This window comes from Microtus pennsylvanicus, chromosome 21 (genome assembly GCF_037038515.1).
Source record: "Microtus pennsylvanicus isolate mMicPen1 chromosome 21, mMicPen1.hap1, whole genome shotgun sequence".
Classification (NCBI taxonomy): Eukaryota; Metazoa; Chordata; class Mammalia; order Rodentia; family Cricetidae; genus Microtus; species Microtus pennsylvanicus.
Genome location: NC_134599.1, coordinates 6,287,782 through 6,302,752, shown reverse-complemented (window position 1 = coordinate 6,302,752; position 14,971 = coordinate 6,287,782). Strand labels below are relative to the sequence as shown.

Sequence of the window (14,971 nt, the reverse complement as noted above, 5' to 3'; positions counted from 1 at the left end):
CTATCTATCTATCTATCTATCTATGAGAACAATGATAATTCAGTTTAATATTTGCCAATTTAGCAGAACAATAGTAGTAATTTCTCCCCTAGGGCCTACGACCTGCTAATCACAGATTCTTGGCTCTGATCATAGCTTCAGGCATGAATTTCAACTTGTGATTGGCTCCTCCCATGATATTTGTGGCAGACAGAATTGCACCAATGGGCCCGTTTCTTTGTAGCTTACCCTTTTCTAATTCATACTTGCCAGCCGGTTTTAATTGAAACGTACCCAAGTGCAGTGCCCCCTGCTGGTAGAGGGCTGCAGCAACACAGAACTCTGAGCCTGTCTCTATCTGACCAGGAAAAGGGGGTTTTCCATAGATTCCTCCTTGAGGATCGCCATCTGGAGAGGCAGAGGCAGTTAATCACCAATGACAGCAAAGACTTCTCGGAACCCTTCTACCTGCTTATAGGCCCAAGGAGTAAGCCTGGCCTCCAGATTTCACCCTATCTACAGGAGTGAAGGGTGCAGTTAGAGGCCCAGAGGGACCCCGAGTGGGAATTCACAGTCAGATAGAGCCTCCTTGTATCAGTGGCAGGCACAAGGCAGCTCCCCTGAGAGAATACCCATGAAGAAGGGCTTCCGCTGGTTAGGATATGGAGAAACCAGGGCCTGTGACAGTGATAACAGCCAGTAGATGTACAAGCATTAAGACTTCTCAAGAAGCCTGCACACGGCAGACATCCCTACCCCAAAATATAAGTGTGCACAGAGCAACAGCCACAAAGGTCTGCCGGCATTGCAAGCAAGCCCACCCTGCACACAGTACTGGTGGCTTGGGATAGGGTTAGGCTGTGAAAATATTGGTCATGCCTGTCCCCTAAAACTGAAAGAGGAGAGCATCTTTCCAACTCGTCTACCTGGGATGATCTAACTCCTACAAGTTTTCACAGATACCTGAACTTGAGTACCCAACGGGGAAGCCAGAGAAGGCTGCACAGGGCAGGAGTATTCCATTCTTGCTTGATAGCCTGAGTCCAACCAGTCTGATGAGCTGGAGTCCAAAATTTCAAAGTTCACTTTAAAGAGATATACCCAACATTCCTTGTGTTCCTAGAAACTGGCATTGTCCCATACACTTTATGCTTACTGTGTGTGAGCTTTTTAATCTCCACAACCTTCAGGATGTGTGTGGTGGTTTGAATAAAAATGGGCTCCCATAGAGCCACAGGGAGTGCGCTATTAGGAGGTGTGGCCTTGTTGAAGTAGATGTGGCTTTGTTGGAGGAGGTGTATCACTGGGGGGTGAGCTTTGAGGCCTCAGAAACTCAATCCAGCTTTCTTCCTCCTGCCTGCCTATCTGGATGTAGAACTCTCAGCTCCTTCTCCGGCACCATGTCAGCCTGCATGTTGCAATGCTTCCTGTCATGACAATAATGAACTAAACCTCTGAAACTGTAAGCCAGCCCTAATTAAAAGCTTTCATTTGTAAGAGCTGCTGTGGTCAGGGTGCCTCTTCCCAGCAATAGAAACCCTAACTAAGGCAATGTGCTTCCTGCTGTTGTCAATTCCACTCCCTTGTTAATGCAATGGAAGCCCAGAGAATTCAAACAATGGGGCCAAGAACACACAGGTTGACCTTAGTCAAGTAATTTCCCAAGACCGTTTAACCCTAGAGCCTGTATTTTTAACATCTACACTAAACTTCTAAAATGTGTTCTCTAAAGTTTATATTAGAAGGTAGTTTTGTTGTCAGCAGAGCCGCTTGCTCCTCCAGGACGTAAGCCCTTTGATCCCTTTAGCCCCGAGCCTTGGGCTGCTTTGACTCACACAGTAGATCTGCTGACGGGTGTTCTTCCAATGAGATAACGCAAAGAAAATGGGAAATGATGAGACTTTATCTACATAAGACATATCACAAGAGGTTTGTAGATGAGGAAGGAAACAGGCAGATATACTCACGGGGTCTGAACAGCGCTAAACTGAGTAGAAACCCAGAGATTCCAGCTCTGTCTCAGAGGGCGAAACGCGTGTGATAGTAAAAGATGAGACATGGCTACTCTAAGGCCAGCTTGGAGCAGGAAGTACTCAAGTTCTGCCTCCTCCTATGCTGCACTCTAGAGCCATGGGGTCGGCATGAAGAAGTCTGGGATTGGGCTGGGCAGCTGCCATCTTGGTGATACAATAGGAGAGGTCACCATGACAGCATCAGGAGAGTGTCCCATAGGGACCCTGATAATAAAGCCCAGGTATTCTGCTCCATGAGTGCTCATAAATTGGGGTTGGTATACACCTTCCTGATGAGCGGGAAGAAGCTGGAGCTTCTGCCACATGAGTCACTGACATTGGCCAAGAACTCTGTGTTTCTCATTGAGGTGCTGCTGCCCAAGAAGAAGGGTAAGCTGAATTTTCTAGATAAAGGAACAAGACACGCACCCCAACCCCAATGTCGTTCCTTCAGAACAGTGAACACACTGGAGAAGAGGCACTGAAGCTGTCTGCCCTGTCTGCTTCTGGCCTTGGCTCTTCCTGGATCAGTCCCTGGTCCCCAGAGTGTGGTACGGCATAGGGTGAAGAGGGAAGGTTTATTCAAGGTTATCTCAGTAGGGGAACATCTCAGTCAGGCCTGCTATGAGTCACAGCAGCCCAAGGCTTGGTCCTCCAGGGCTCCAGCTGCCTACATCCTATTGAGGAGAGGGCTATCCTGACAGCGAAACTACCTCTTGTGCAACAAAATGCTTTTTAGATGGCTGCGTTTAAAAATTAACCATTCCCACTTTCCATGTGACAGCTTAGGGGGCAACATAATGCTCACAGAGGCTGGAGCTTCTCTTGCTTACGGTTCCCTTCTAGGCTGTGTCTACTGAGCATGCACTTTGAGGGTGAGCAAGCTTCCTATGAGGTCAATGTTACAAGAGCTTTGTGGTACTGTATGGAGGGGACACACCTATAGACATGCAAATCACACACATGGACACAGTCTGGGGACTGGTCAGTGTCACTGCCAAGTTAACCCTGCATATCCGCTGTCCAGAGATAACCACTAGCATGCTCAGACACCTGGTGACCAGCCAGCAGGTCACCCCTGGCAGTAACTCAGCACTATGGAACTGAGATCCTGCATGGTCTCGAGGCCTTCCTTCAGAAGAACAAGAGCATTGACAATGAAATACTAGTCCAGTCTTGTAGGAATCCACAGTTTTGAATCTATTCCATCTTGGCTGAAGGTCAGAGAGTTCAAAACTATTCTTGCTCCTCAATGACAAACAACAGGATATTTGACCAAAGGTGTGGTTACTGGACATCTTGCTACTCAAAAGCCAGACAAAAGGATGTTTGACTTAGGGCATGGTTATCTGGTGTTTTGAGAGGTAAAGAGGTAGCTAAGCTTGCTTATTCTTTGGAGGTCTTGTGTCCTTCCTTTTGATTGGGTTAGATAAGGACCATGAGTGGTAAACTCAGGGCTTCTGTTACAGTATTTCCCTGGAAGCCCTCCCGACTCTCTCTTCTGTCTCTTGTCTTTTCCTTCCTCAATTCTCACTCCACTTTCCAATGTGGGAGCAGTCAAGCCGGACCTGCACAGTCCTCTCTGCCCACTTTCAGCGTTCTCAGTGGCCTATGTGTAGGCCCGTCCCTGGTCCTGAGATTGTGACTTGTTGCTAAGTGAAGGGTAAATTCAAAGGCCACAAAAGATGGGCCTACCTCTTTTCAGCGGAGGATGAGGACATCTCAGGAAGTCAGAGCACCTTCAGATGGCCAGTAGTTAACCCTGACCTACCCACCTGTGTCTTTCCTACAGTATTTGGTGGACTGGGCGACGGTGAGAATATATTCCCAATGTGACTACACCCAGAAGCTCTGTGGGCTTCTTGCTCTGGCCTTCAAATTTTCCATAGAACTTGTCCATGACCCCCAAAGACAAGGAATCCTGTGTCCCATATACAATGACAAGAACTGACAGGCACAGGATTCCTGAAGACAGAGCCTGCCTTATGCCTCCTTCTTTCCAGCACAATGAATCCTGAAGTCCTGTGGGAAGAGTCCACCCCAGATACTTCCTAACAGCCCCAGAGCCACAAGGACAGATAACAGCCCTTTACCGTCAAGCACTGTATGCTGATTCCTAGAGCTGGGGCGGGCATAATGCCACACCCAGAGATGGGTGGCCACAGGCTCCACTTGTGTTGTCTACTACACCTCCCCCCAAAAAGACTTCCATGATCAGGGTAGATGAAGTCCATCTGGATGCTGGATTTCTGTATAAGATGGAGTGTTCCTTCTCAGGGAGGCCACAGGTTAGCTACCCTACTTCAGACAGTGATTGGCATGTGCGAGGAAGTTACTATGGCGAAATCTAAAAACTTTTCCAATACCTTCACCCTGTGTCCATTGTATTAGCATCTAAGGCTTATCCCCATGATCCCTCTTCAAACACCAGAAAAATACACATGTGTGCTGATTCACTACCATTCTGTCTATAACAACAGAACTCTGGAGATAACAGCGCTCCCTCTCTAAGGAAGATATTTCCGTAATCTAGGACACAGCCACACTGCAGGGTCAGATGAGGAAAGAATGAGCGAGGACAACCAGCGGACTGTAGGAAGATCCCGCAGCACCGGTGTGTTTAGGAGAAGCAAACGACCACAACATGGGCAACGTGCTACTTCTTAGCTAAGAACGGGGAGACTAAAGGTCCAGCTTTACAAGGATGGAAGATGAAGGGCGTGTGCATGCCTCCAGAGGCAAAAAAGAACACCAAGCAGACTTTTCCTTCGTGGCTCCCTCAGAAGCACACGCCTAGAACTCCAAAGCTGCCGCTGGGACGATGGCTCAGTCAGGAACCTGCTCATTCTGCAAGCATGAGGACTTGAGTTCAGATCCCCAGCACCCGGGTTAATCAGCCACAGCAGAACACGTGTGTAACCCCAGCCCTGGAGTCAGAGCGTAGAGACATCCATATCCCTGCAGCTCCCTGACCAACCTACCAAATAGAAGAGCTCCGTGAGTCCTAGTTCAGTGAGAGACTTTACAGCAAAACAATAAGATAAAGAACAGCGGTGTTCACCTCCAAACTCCACACACATATAGGCACTCACACATGCATCTGCACACACACACACACATTCACACATGCGTCTGCACACACATGCGTATGCACACACACACACATACACACACAAGAAACCATACCTATATATATACACCCACACACATACAAAAAAGAAAGATCAAAAGAAAAGTTAAAGGAGCTTCAGAGCTGAAGAGAGGTTACCCCAAGTTTGTGGAAATTGTTTAGAGCAACACGAACTAACCAGGTGGAGCATTCCTCGGGCTTACCCTCTGCACCTTGGTCAGTCACGGGTCTCTGTTCATCACTGTCTACGGCATTTGCAGAAGCTTCTCTAAGGAGCACATTAATTGGTGTACATAAAAGTAAGTCACTGGGAGTCAGTTTAATACATGTCTGTTTAGTAAATGACGGCAACAGGCTCTCCCCTAGGGCCGATGAGGCATCTAGCCACAGGCTATTGCACCAACAAGGGTACCAGGTCTAGGTTGCATCCTGTGGTGTAAGACTGCATCTCCTCCCCTCAAGGCTAAGAGATCATTGCAGAGCAGGGCGGGCAATAGGGTAAGAGCCCCAGAGGCAGTGAATGAGGGAAACAATGTCCTCCAGACACAATGAGTCAATGAGTCAGCTGCACCTAGGAACTCAACAGTGATCGTTACAGTGTACAAAGGGTCCAGGAAATCTCAAGCCAAACCAAATCCCAGCACTGGGGTGGCAGTGGCCTCAAGTCCTACCCCCTAACTGAGGAGCTATTGGCAACTGATCACATCTGGGAAAGAGAGAGTCCATTTCTTTTAAAGAGTATCTCCACTGGTAGGTCACCCCACACAGTAGTGGGCAGTCACCCATGAGTATATGGGCAGCGGAGATTGGACTTTATGGGGAAAGACAGACAGAGGACACAAATCTGGGTGGGTAGGAAAGAGGATATGGATCTGGGGGGTAGTGGGGAAGGGGTGAGCACAGTCAAAACTCACTGTAGACGTTCTCAACAAACTAACAAAAAGAAAAAGGGAGGTTAACAAGGTGTGTGTGGACTTTTCCTAAGCCAGGCCTGCAGACAGAGAAAAATAGAAAAGCAAACAGATGAGGAACCCATTCCTTGGGTTCCAACACTATGACTCCTAGGCCAAGCAGAGCTGTCGCTCTTGGCAACCCTTAAATCCAGGATGCCCAACAAAGAACCAGGAGCAGAAGAAGCGGTCACGAGAGCTGAGAGGCAGCCAAGTCCAGAGGTTCAACAAAACTAATCCAAGGATTCTTCCTCCACAAGGAAAGCTCTGATTGGTTTAGACAAGCATTCTAGGGGAGCTAAATGGGCTAGAAATGAGAGGACAAGTATTTTTGCAAGCATCTCCTGCAGAGGGGTGTGTGTGTGTGCCTGTGTGTGTGTGTGTGTGTGTGTGTGCGCGCGCGCGCCTGTGTGTGTGTGCGCGCCTGTGTGTGTGTGCGCGCCTGTGTGTGTGTGTGTGTGTGTGTGTGTGTGTGTGTGTGTGTGTGTGTGTGCGCGTGCGTGCGTGTGCCTGTGTGTGTGTGACTGATGGTAGCATTGGGACTAAAAGCCTCCCCTCACTTTCTTCTCTGCCACCAGGCTGTCTGATCCCACTGAGCATGCAGGTGGGGCTCAGTTCTACCATTTGACTAGGAGCAGAAGGTCTATATGTGTCTGGCATGGAAGCGGTGTGGCCAAAAAGACATGCCTTAGAGCAGGAGACCAGCAAGTGTGAAAACCCAGAGCAAGTGACAGAAGACTTCTCAAAGGCACACATATTGGTTTCGAGGTGGTAATGGGAGTATCCCTATTGCCCAGCAGTTGTCACCTATAAAGAGCGCAGCTGGAAAGTCAATGGGACACTTGAGTGCACTCCACAGTCACATGAAGCCTTCTGGCAACAGTGGCAGGTGCGAGGCAGAAACCTGGAAAGGGCTTCCTCCAGGGACCCGCAGCATTAGCGTCAGGTTAGGATCTGGAGAACTCAGAGCTTGTGACAGTGACAACTTCTAGCACATGTGCAAGGGAAGAGGTCTGCCTGTGACTCTATACAGAAAGGCCTGTCAGCTCCACCGCCAGGTACAGGCCAGGACAGAGCAACAGCCATCCAGTTCTTCCAGCGCTGCAAGCAAACCCAACTTCCGTGAGTACAGAGTGTTGTGCTGTAGTTTGGACAGAGAATTAGAAGGTGGAAAATCCAACTGTGCCTTCCACCAAATGGAAAGGGAGAGGGGCATCCTGATTCACTATCTGAGATGGGCTGACAGGGTGCTCCCAAAAACTTACGGAAAGGAGACCCTGACTTGAGTACCATGCAGGGATGCTGGAGGAGGTGGGCAGGACAGGACTCTTCCCCAGCCTTCTTTCGCACCCAGGCTTGGTCTAAACAGTAACTGCCCAGAAACTCCAGTTTCAAACTGTATCATTGGAGCTCACTTTAAAATTGTGTAATTGTTATTTTATGTCTGTGAGTATATTTGTCTACATGTGTGTTTGTGCACCACATGCATGCGTGGTGACCACAGAGGCCAGAAGAGGATTGGATCCCCTGGATCTGGGGTTACAGATAGTTGTGAGCTGACCATATAGGTTCTAGGAATCAAACATGGGTTTTCTGAATGAGCAGCCAGTGTTCTTAACCACAGAGCTGGCTCTCTAGTCCCCATCGGGGTTCACCTGAAAGAGAAGCAAAACCAGTAATCCCTGTATTCCTGGAAGCCTGGGATTGTCCTAAACATTTTTACATTGCTGTCAGCCTCAGCTTGCTTGGCTCCACAGCTTTAGGGACCTGCATGCTGCTGCTGTCATTTCTATTTCACAGTGAGACAATGGGGGCCCAGAGAGTCCACACATGCTCAAAGTCACACAGAGAGTCCTCAGTGTTGTGACTTCTCAGGACTTGAACCCAGACAGCTTGAGCCCAGGGCCTGAATTTGAACATCTACACTAAATTTCAAAATATCTCTCTCGAAAAGGTAGTTTATTACATCGGAAAGGTAATTTTGCTGTCAGTACAGCTCTCTGCCCCAGGAGACACAAGAGCCTTGTAGCCCATGAGGGCTAAACCCTGTGCTGCCGTGACTCACGGTCCTCACAGCTGATGAATGTTCCCCCACTGAGATAACACTGAGAATAGAAAACAGAGGAGTTTCTCAAGATAAGGAAGACTATAAGAGATTTTCAGAGGAGGGAGGAAGATGCACACACCTGGACCAACCAGCACAGCGCTGAGATCTGTGAGCCACAACCCAGAGACTTCAGCTGAGTGCAGCTGGGGAGAGGGAAGAAGTCGGGTTAGTAGGAAAGGACGAGACTGAAGGGCTAGGCACTGTGGGGAGCAAGCTTGGAGCGGGAAATATTTAAATCTGCCCTCCTATGCTGTCTTCCAGAGCCACGAAGATGGCACAAAGGAACCCGACACTAGCCTGGGTGACTGCCGTCTGGCTGCTACAGGTGGCCATGGCAGAGCACCCCAGGTGGAGCTTGAAGGGCAAGCCCCAGGTCTTCATGGACCTGACCCCTTTTGAGATAAAGATGGTGCACAAGTTTCTGATGGACAAGGAGAATCTGGAGCTGCAGCCATCTGAAACACCCACTTTGGCCAAGAACTCGGTGTACCTCATGGAGATGCTACTGCCCAAAAAGAAGGATGTGCTGGATTTTCTGGACAGAGGAAAAAGGAGTCCTGTGAGGGAAGCCCGTGTGGTCATCTTCTTCGGTGCCCAGGAGCACCCTAATGTCACTGAGTTTGCTGTTGGGCCCCTGCCATTGCCCATCTACATGCGAGAAATAGCTCCCTTATCCGAGCACCATCCATCCTGGGTATCCAGACCTATCTCCAAAGCAGAGTACCGCCTTATCCACCAGACCCTGAAGAAGGCCACTGAGCCCCTGGATAAATTCTTCATTGACATCACAAACTACTCGCTAAAGGATTGTGATCAGAATTGTCTGACTTTCACATATATGGCCCCCCAGGGCATAAAACCTGGCCGGCGCAGTAGCTGGTTTATCTTGCAACGCTATATGGCAGGCCACTTCCTGAAGCCCACAGGCCTGCAGATCCTTCTGGATCACGGGAGCACAGATGCCCAGGACTGGAGAGTGGAGCGGGTCTGGTATAACGGTAAGCTCTACAGCAGTCCAGAGGAACTGGCTCAGAAATATGAGAATGGAGAAGTGGCTACTGTGGTCATTGTGGAGCCACTGGGCAAGGACACAGAGCAGCCCCGACTCTCCCCCATCAACGTGGCTGAGCAACACCTTCCTCCCTATAACATAGAGGACAACACAGTGTACTACAGAGACTGGGTCTTCTCCTTCCGTCTACGACCCTCTTCTGGCATGCAGGTCCTGAATGTGCACTTCCGGGGTGTGCGCATTGCGTATGAAGTCAGTGTGCAAGAGGCTGTGGCACAGTTGGGGGGACATTTACCTGCTGGCATTCAGCCCAAGTATATGGATGTGGGCTGGGGCCCAGACAGAGTCACTCACCAGTTAGTCCAGGGCGTTGATTGTCCAGACACAGCGACCTTCCTGGAAGTCATCCACCACTATGACACTGACGAGCCGGTCTCCTATCCGCAAGCTCTCTGTCTCTTTGAGATACCAGCAGGAATACCAATTACACGTCACTTTGACTCCGACTTGAACTCCAAATCCAGTGCCAGGATGAAGGAACGCAGACTGGTGCTGCGGACAACCTCAACAGTCCACCACTATGATTATACTTGGGACTTCATTTTCTACCCTGATGGGGCAATGGAAACACAGATGGAAGCCTCTGGCTTGGTCCAATCTACCTTCTACCAGCCCGAGGAAATGAACTACTTCTCTCAACCACGCACCCACCGATTCAGCAACATCCACACTCACCTTGTACATTACCGCATTGACCTGGATGTAGCAGGTAGGACCTGGGACCACACCAACTCAAACATTCAAATACTACCCATATATAACTTCACTCTATAGGTTGGGCTAAGGCTTTTTGGCATAATATCAGGAGACTGCTTCAACCACCTTCCACTCAAAGAGAAATACACATTCCTGGACACTGGTAGCAGTGAATGGTACCCTAGGGTTACCCTGATTGCCGAGTGTGGATCTGTTCTTATCGGGGCTGAGTGGAATGGTGCATAGGGGAGGAAAGGAGGAGTTCCATGGAGGTTTAGTGAAGTCTCTGCCTAGCTCTTTGAGATGGGTTCTAGTACTGTCTGAGGGTGCTCAGTTTGTTTCTTATCAATGTCACCCTAGAAGAATGGCAGAGATGTGATGTTTGACTCATATTCCATAGCCATGGAACAAGGCTACAAGAACCAGATAGGTGACTTCCACACGCTCATTCCCACAGGGCCCTCTGGTCAGGAGTACACACAAGGTCCTCAAGCCTCAGAAACAGGCATGGGCCTCCTGTTCTACATAGCTAAAATCACAGCAGACCGGTTGGAGCAAGCTCTCCAGAGAAGGGTGGGCCCACTCTTCTGCCACCCAACTGCCACGGTTGCCAGGAATGACCACGAGCTGTCCTCTAGCTCCCCTGGTTTCTGTTTTGCTTGGTCTGGTAGCCCATACTGCTAGCCCGGGGCCTGCCCCTAGCATAGTTTTTTTCTGGCAGTTGTCTGTGGATATTGTCTTGGTGGAGACCCTAGAGTAGAGGGAGGCAGTGTCTCTTTCAACAACCTGTTCTCACCGTTTCTCCCCTCCGGCCTCCAGGCATCAAGAACAGCTTCCAGTCACTGCAGATCATTGGGAAAAACATCACGAAAGGCCTGAGACACCTTGTAACCCGAGACACCGTAAAGCAAACTAATTACTCCCGGGGGCATCAGGCAGCCTTCCTCTTCGGAAAACCACTTCCCAATTACCTGCTCTTCAGCAACCTCCACAGGAGCCATCACGGCCACAGGAACAGCTACGAGCTGCAGATCTACTCCAAAGTCCATCGAGTGGAGCTGCCAGGCTGGAAGAAGAAACCAGGTCTCTCTTGGGCCAGGTGAGAAAATCTAGTGAGTTTGGGGAACATGGCCATGGGCTGCCCACAATGATTGTATGTTCTGTCTGAGCCGTCTGTCCTGAAAGGCTCCTGTCTGTGTTTGCATCTGGATGTGCACGCTTGTACACTCAAGGAAAGCGTGCAAGTGCTTGCCAGCTGGTGGTGGCGCACGCCTTTAATCTCAGGACCTGGGAGGCAGAGGCAGGAGGATCTCTGTGAGTTCGAGGCCAGCCTGGTCTACAAGAGCTAGTTCCAGGAAGTGCTTGCAGAGATCCTGGCCCTGAGATGGCAATGGGCAATTTTCCAGCCCTCTCAGGTATAAGCACTCATTACGGAGAAGGACCACATTCTCCATCCCTGACACTGGGGATGCTCCCTGGGAAGAGACCAGATGCAACCCCAGTGCCCAGAGATACCTTCTTCTCAACCTGTAGGTACCCGTTGGCTGTGACCAAATACCGATATTCTGAGAGGTGCAGTAGCAGCATCTACAACCAATATAACCCCTGGAATCCCCCGGTAGCCTTCAAGAACTTCATCCGGAACAATACTAACATTGAAGATAAGGTAATGCCCCAGTACCCTCTGCCCACCTGAGGCCTGTCGCCAACCACTCCCTAGACCTGTCACTGGTCCCAGGAGGTGTACTTACTGGCTGGTACATGAGTTCAGGAGTGATGGAAGATGGGTGTGCTTTATTCAGTGGGACTGAGGACATCTCAGGGTGTGGGCAGGCACACGTAAACACAGCCCAAGCTGGAGAAACCTCGGGTGGCCAGCACTCCTCACTGCCCTGTTCACTAAAGCCTTTGTCTTTCCAATAGGACTTGGTGACCTGGGTTACAGTGGGCTTCCACAACATAGCAGATTCTAAGGTCAACTTGACCACATCTGAGAACTCTGCAGGCTTCGTGCTCCGACCCTTTGACTTCTTCCATGGCTCCTAGAGACACCCAGGTATAACAGCTACAGCTACATCAGACCCTGCATCCATGAGGAGAGAGCCTACATGGTGCCTTCTTCCTTCAACCTCAATGGGACCTACAACCCTGTGTGTAGGGTCCTGCCCCAACTCCAACTTCTCAGTCCCAGAGCAGCACAAGTGTAGACAATAAACCCTTCAGCTTCCACCCTTGAATGCTGCTTATTAGTGGCAAGGGGAGGACACAGGAGGGCCACATCCAGATGCGTAGCCATGGTTACATTCAAGCTTGTCTACTGCCCCCAGAAGGACCTTAATGACAAGGGCAGGGGAAGCCCATGGGATACTGGAACTGACTACCAGATAGGGATTTCAACATCTGAGATTTTCAGCTCTCTGTCAGGAAGGCTGTGGGGAAATATTCCACCTCGATGACAGCCATACAGAGTGAGGAAGGGGAATACTATGGAGATACCTAAAAAGATTATCAACTCTTTTATCCTGTGGCCATTGCCCCCTGACAGTCGGCATGGAACTGTCACTCATGAAAAGTCTTAGAGTCAGGACCCCAGCAAGAAGCCCAGAGTAGAAGAGACAGTCATGAAAGCTCAGAGGTTCAATAAAACTGATCCCATCTTTCTTCTCCTCCACAAGAAAGGAAGGCTCTGACTGACTGGCTCATAGGAGTTCATAAAGGGTACGTTAGAAACCAGAGGGCAGGTCCCTTCTGTGGACCTTTCTCTCTCTCTCTCTCTCTCTCTCTCTCTCTCTCTCTCTCTCTCTCTCTCTCTCTCTCCCTCTGTGTGTGTGTGAGAGAGACAGAGACAGAGAGACTGTTGCCACTCTTATGAAGCTAAGGTTAACTTGAGAACTAAAAAACTCCCTTCAACTTGGTTTCTGTCTTTCCCTAGCTGTCTGACCTTACTGGGTGTGCAGTGGGGGCCTGGTTGTTCCACCTGAGTGGGACCAGAGGCATCCATAGCAGAGCTCACGGTGTGCTCTGATTGGACACCAATGATGGTGGTCAGGAGAGCAAGGAGCCATGATGACTCTGAAGCTGGGAAGTGCAAAAGCTGAGCGAGAGGTAGAAGGGCCACTCTGGAATCCTCTGAGGTGATAGAGGAGGACTCTGAGAAGAGGTAGGCTTCAGGCATGCCTCCAGTCTGCAGCAGGGAACCATCACTGATTACCAAGTTCTCTCTTGAGCTGGGTGGCACACCACCATCATTCTGCAGCTCTCCGTAGGTTATGCAGGAAAAGAGGGCACCAAACCATGCTTCCACATCTCCTTCCTTGTAAACAAAGCTGAAAGACATTTGGAGATGAGAAATTGTAAAGTAGGAGGGCAGCCATGAAGGGCACGGAAGCACTGGACATGCACCCTGTCTTCTGGGAGTCCAGTACCACTTTCTAGAAAAAAACGGTGGTCGAGAAAGTGGGAGCTGCAGGGCAGGAGTAGAACAGGAATGAGGACATTAAGGGAAACAGGAACACTCCCCAGCAAGACAATGGCAGGTGCCTGTCCTTATACACTTGTCATGGGCCTCGGGATGCTCACTTACCAAACACAACCCCCGGGGCACACCATGGGCTATGGGTAGCAACAGAGTGTCTCTGTAGCTTAGCAGTGCCATGCTGATGAATGATGATATTGGAGGGCCGTCAGGGAGGGCCATCAGGGAAGTGAAGTATATGGCAGCATTCTCGTCCTCCTTCTCAGCTTTGCTATGAACCTAAAACTGCTCTCAAATACAAAATCCATGGCTCCATCAAACTTCCATTATGGAGTAGAGATCACCTCATAAGGCCCATCCTTCCATAAATAGCTTAGGTGGTTAAGAGTTGTTGGGAGTAGGGGAGTCGTACTCATCAATGGCCAAGAGTAAGTTACCTTTGTCAAACATGTTACCCCAAGAGTATTTCAGGGAAAGTGACCTGGTCAAATGTAGTTGGTTACAAAAATAAGGAAGGAAAAGAGAGACGAGAAGGAGAGGGAGGGAGGATTCCTGGCATGGACAGAGGAGGAGAGGACAAAGCCCCACCCCTAGCTGATGAGTTATTGGCTGCTGGGAGGAAGAGAGGCAGTTCTCTCAACCACACTCCAGAAGGCTACGTATCAAGAGCATATGGGGAAACAAATTGTGCTTGATTTAAAAAAGAAAGCCGGGATACAAAGCTGGGTAGGCAGGGAAGGAGAGTGGATCTGGATGGAGTTGGGGAGATGTGAAAATGATAAAAATGCATTGTATGAAATGCCCATAGAACTAACAAAAATAATAAATGTTATAACACTAAAAAAAATCCTGGATTCTCGATCTGTTCATTTCCTGTCATGGAAGGGGAGGGGCTCAGGCTGGTGTACCCCTCCCTGAGGCTTCATACCTTATTACTAGTTGATGAGGGATGGAAAAACATTTTCTTTCATGGTATAGCCTCTAGGAAGTTGCCCATGCTCATGAATGCAAATCCTCACTCGGGTTCCTCTAAGCAACTATAATGAAACTCACTGAGTCCCCAGCACACAGGAAAACAGAGGGAGCTTTCTGAAAGAGGAAGGGGTGGGCAGGACTCACTTTTTCATGAGAGGGGGAAAGAGGAGGGTATGATTTAAAAGCATTATGTTTATGGCTGAAAACATCACAAGGAAACATAGCATTACATATGTGCGCATTAAAACATCTATGAAAACCTGAAACCTAGGGGATGCACAGACAGTTCAGTCACTAAAGTGCTGGCCTTGGAAACACATTACATTAACTTGATCCCAGAATTTACAGGGGAAAAAGTTGCTTGTGATGGTTCACATTTGGAATCCCAGAGCTGGGGAGACAGAAGCAGACTACAAGGGGCACCCTGACTAGCCAGATTCCCTGCTGGGAGACCTCCAGGTCAATGAGACAACTAATCTCAAGGTGGAACAAAGGAAAATCCAGATGTGGTGATATGGGAAAGTGGGGGATGGATGGTCAGAAGCTCAGCACCATCCTCTGCTATGTAGACCAGC

At 49.4% G+C, this 14,971-nt stretch overlaps 1 protein-coding gene across 1 annotated transcript; it reads left to right on the top strand.

The window, feature by feature from the left end:
- Positions 1-8,425: 8,425 nt before the first annotated feature.
- Positions 8,426-11,992, top strand: LOC142839563 (diamine oxidase [copper-containing]-like). The gene is made up of 4 exons (XM_075955786.1): positions 8,426-9,959; positions 10,766-11,045; positions 11,480-11,612; positions 11,870-11,992. The coding sequence occupies exons 1-4, from the start codon at positions 8,426-8,428 to the stop codon at positions 11,990-11,992; spliced, it is 2,070 nt and encodes a 689-aa protein (XP_075811901.1).
- Positions 11,993-14,971: the final 2,979 nt, after the last annotated feature.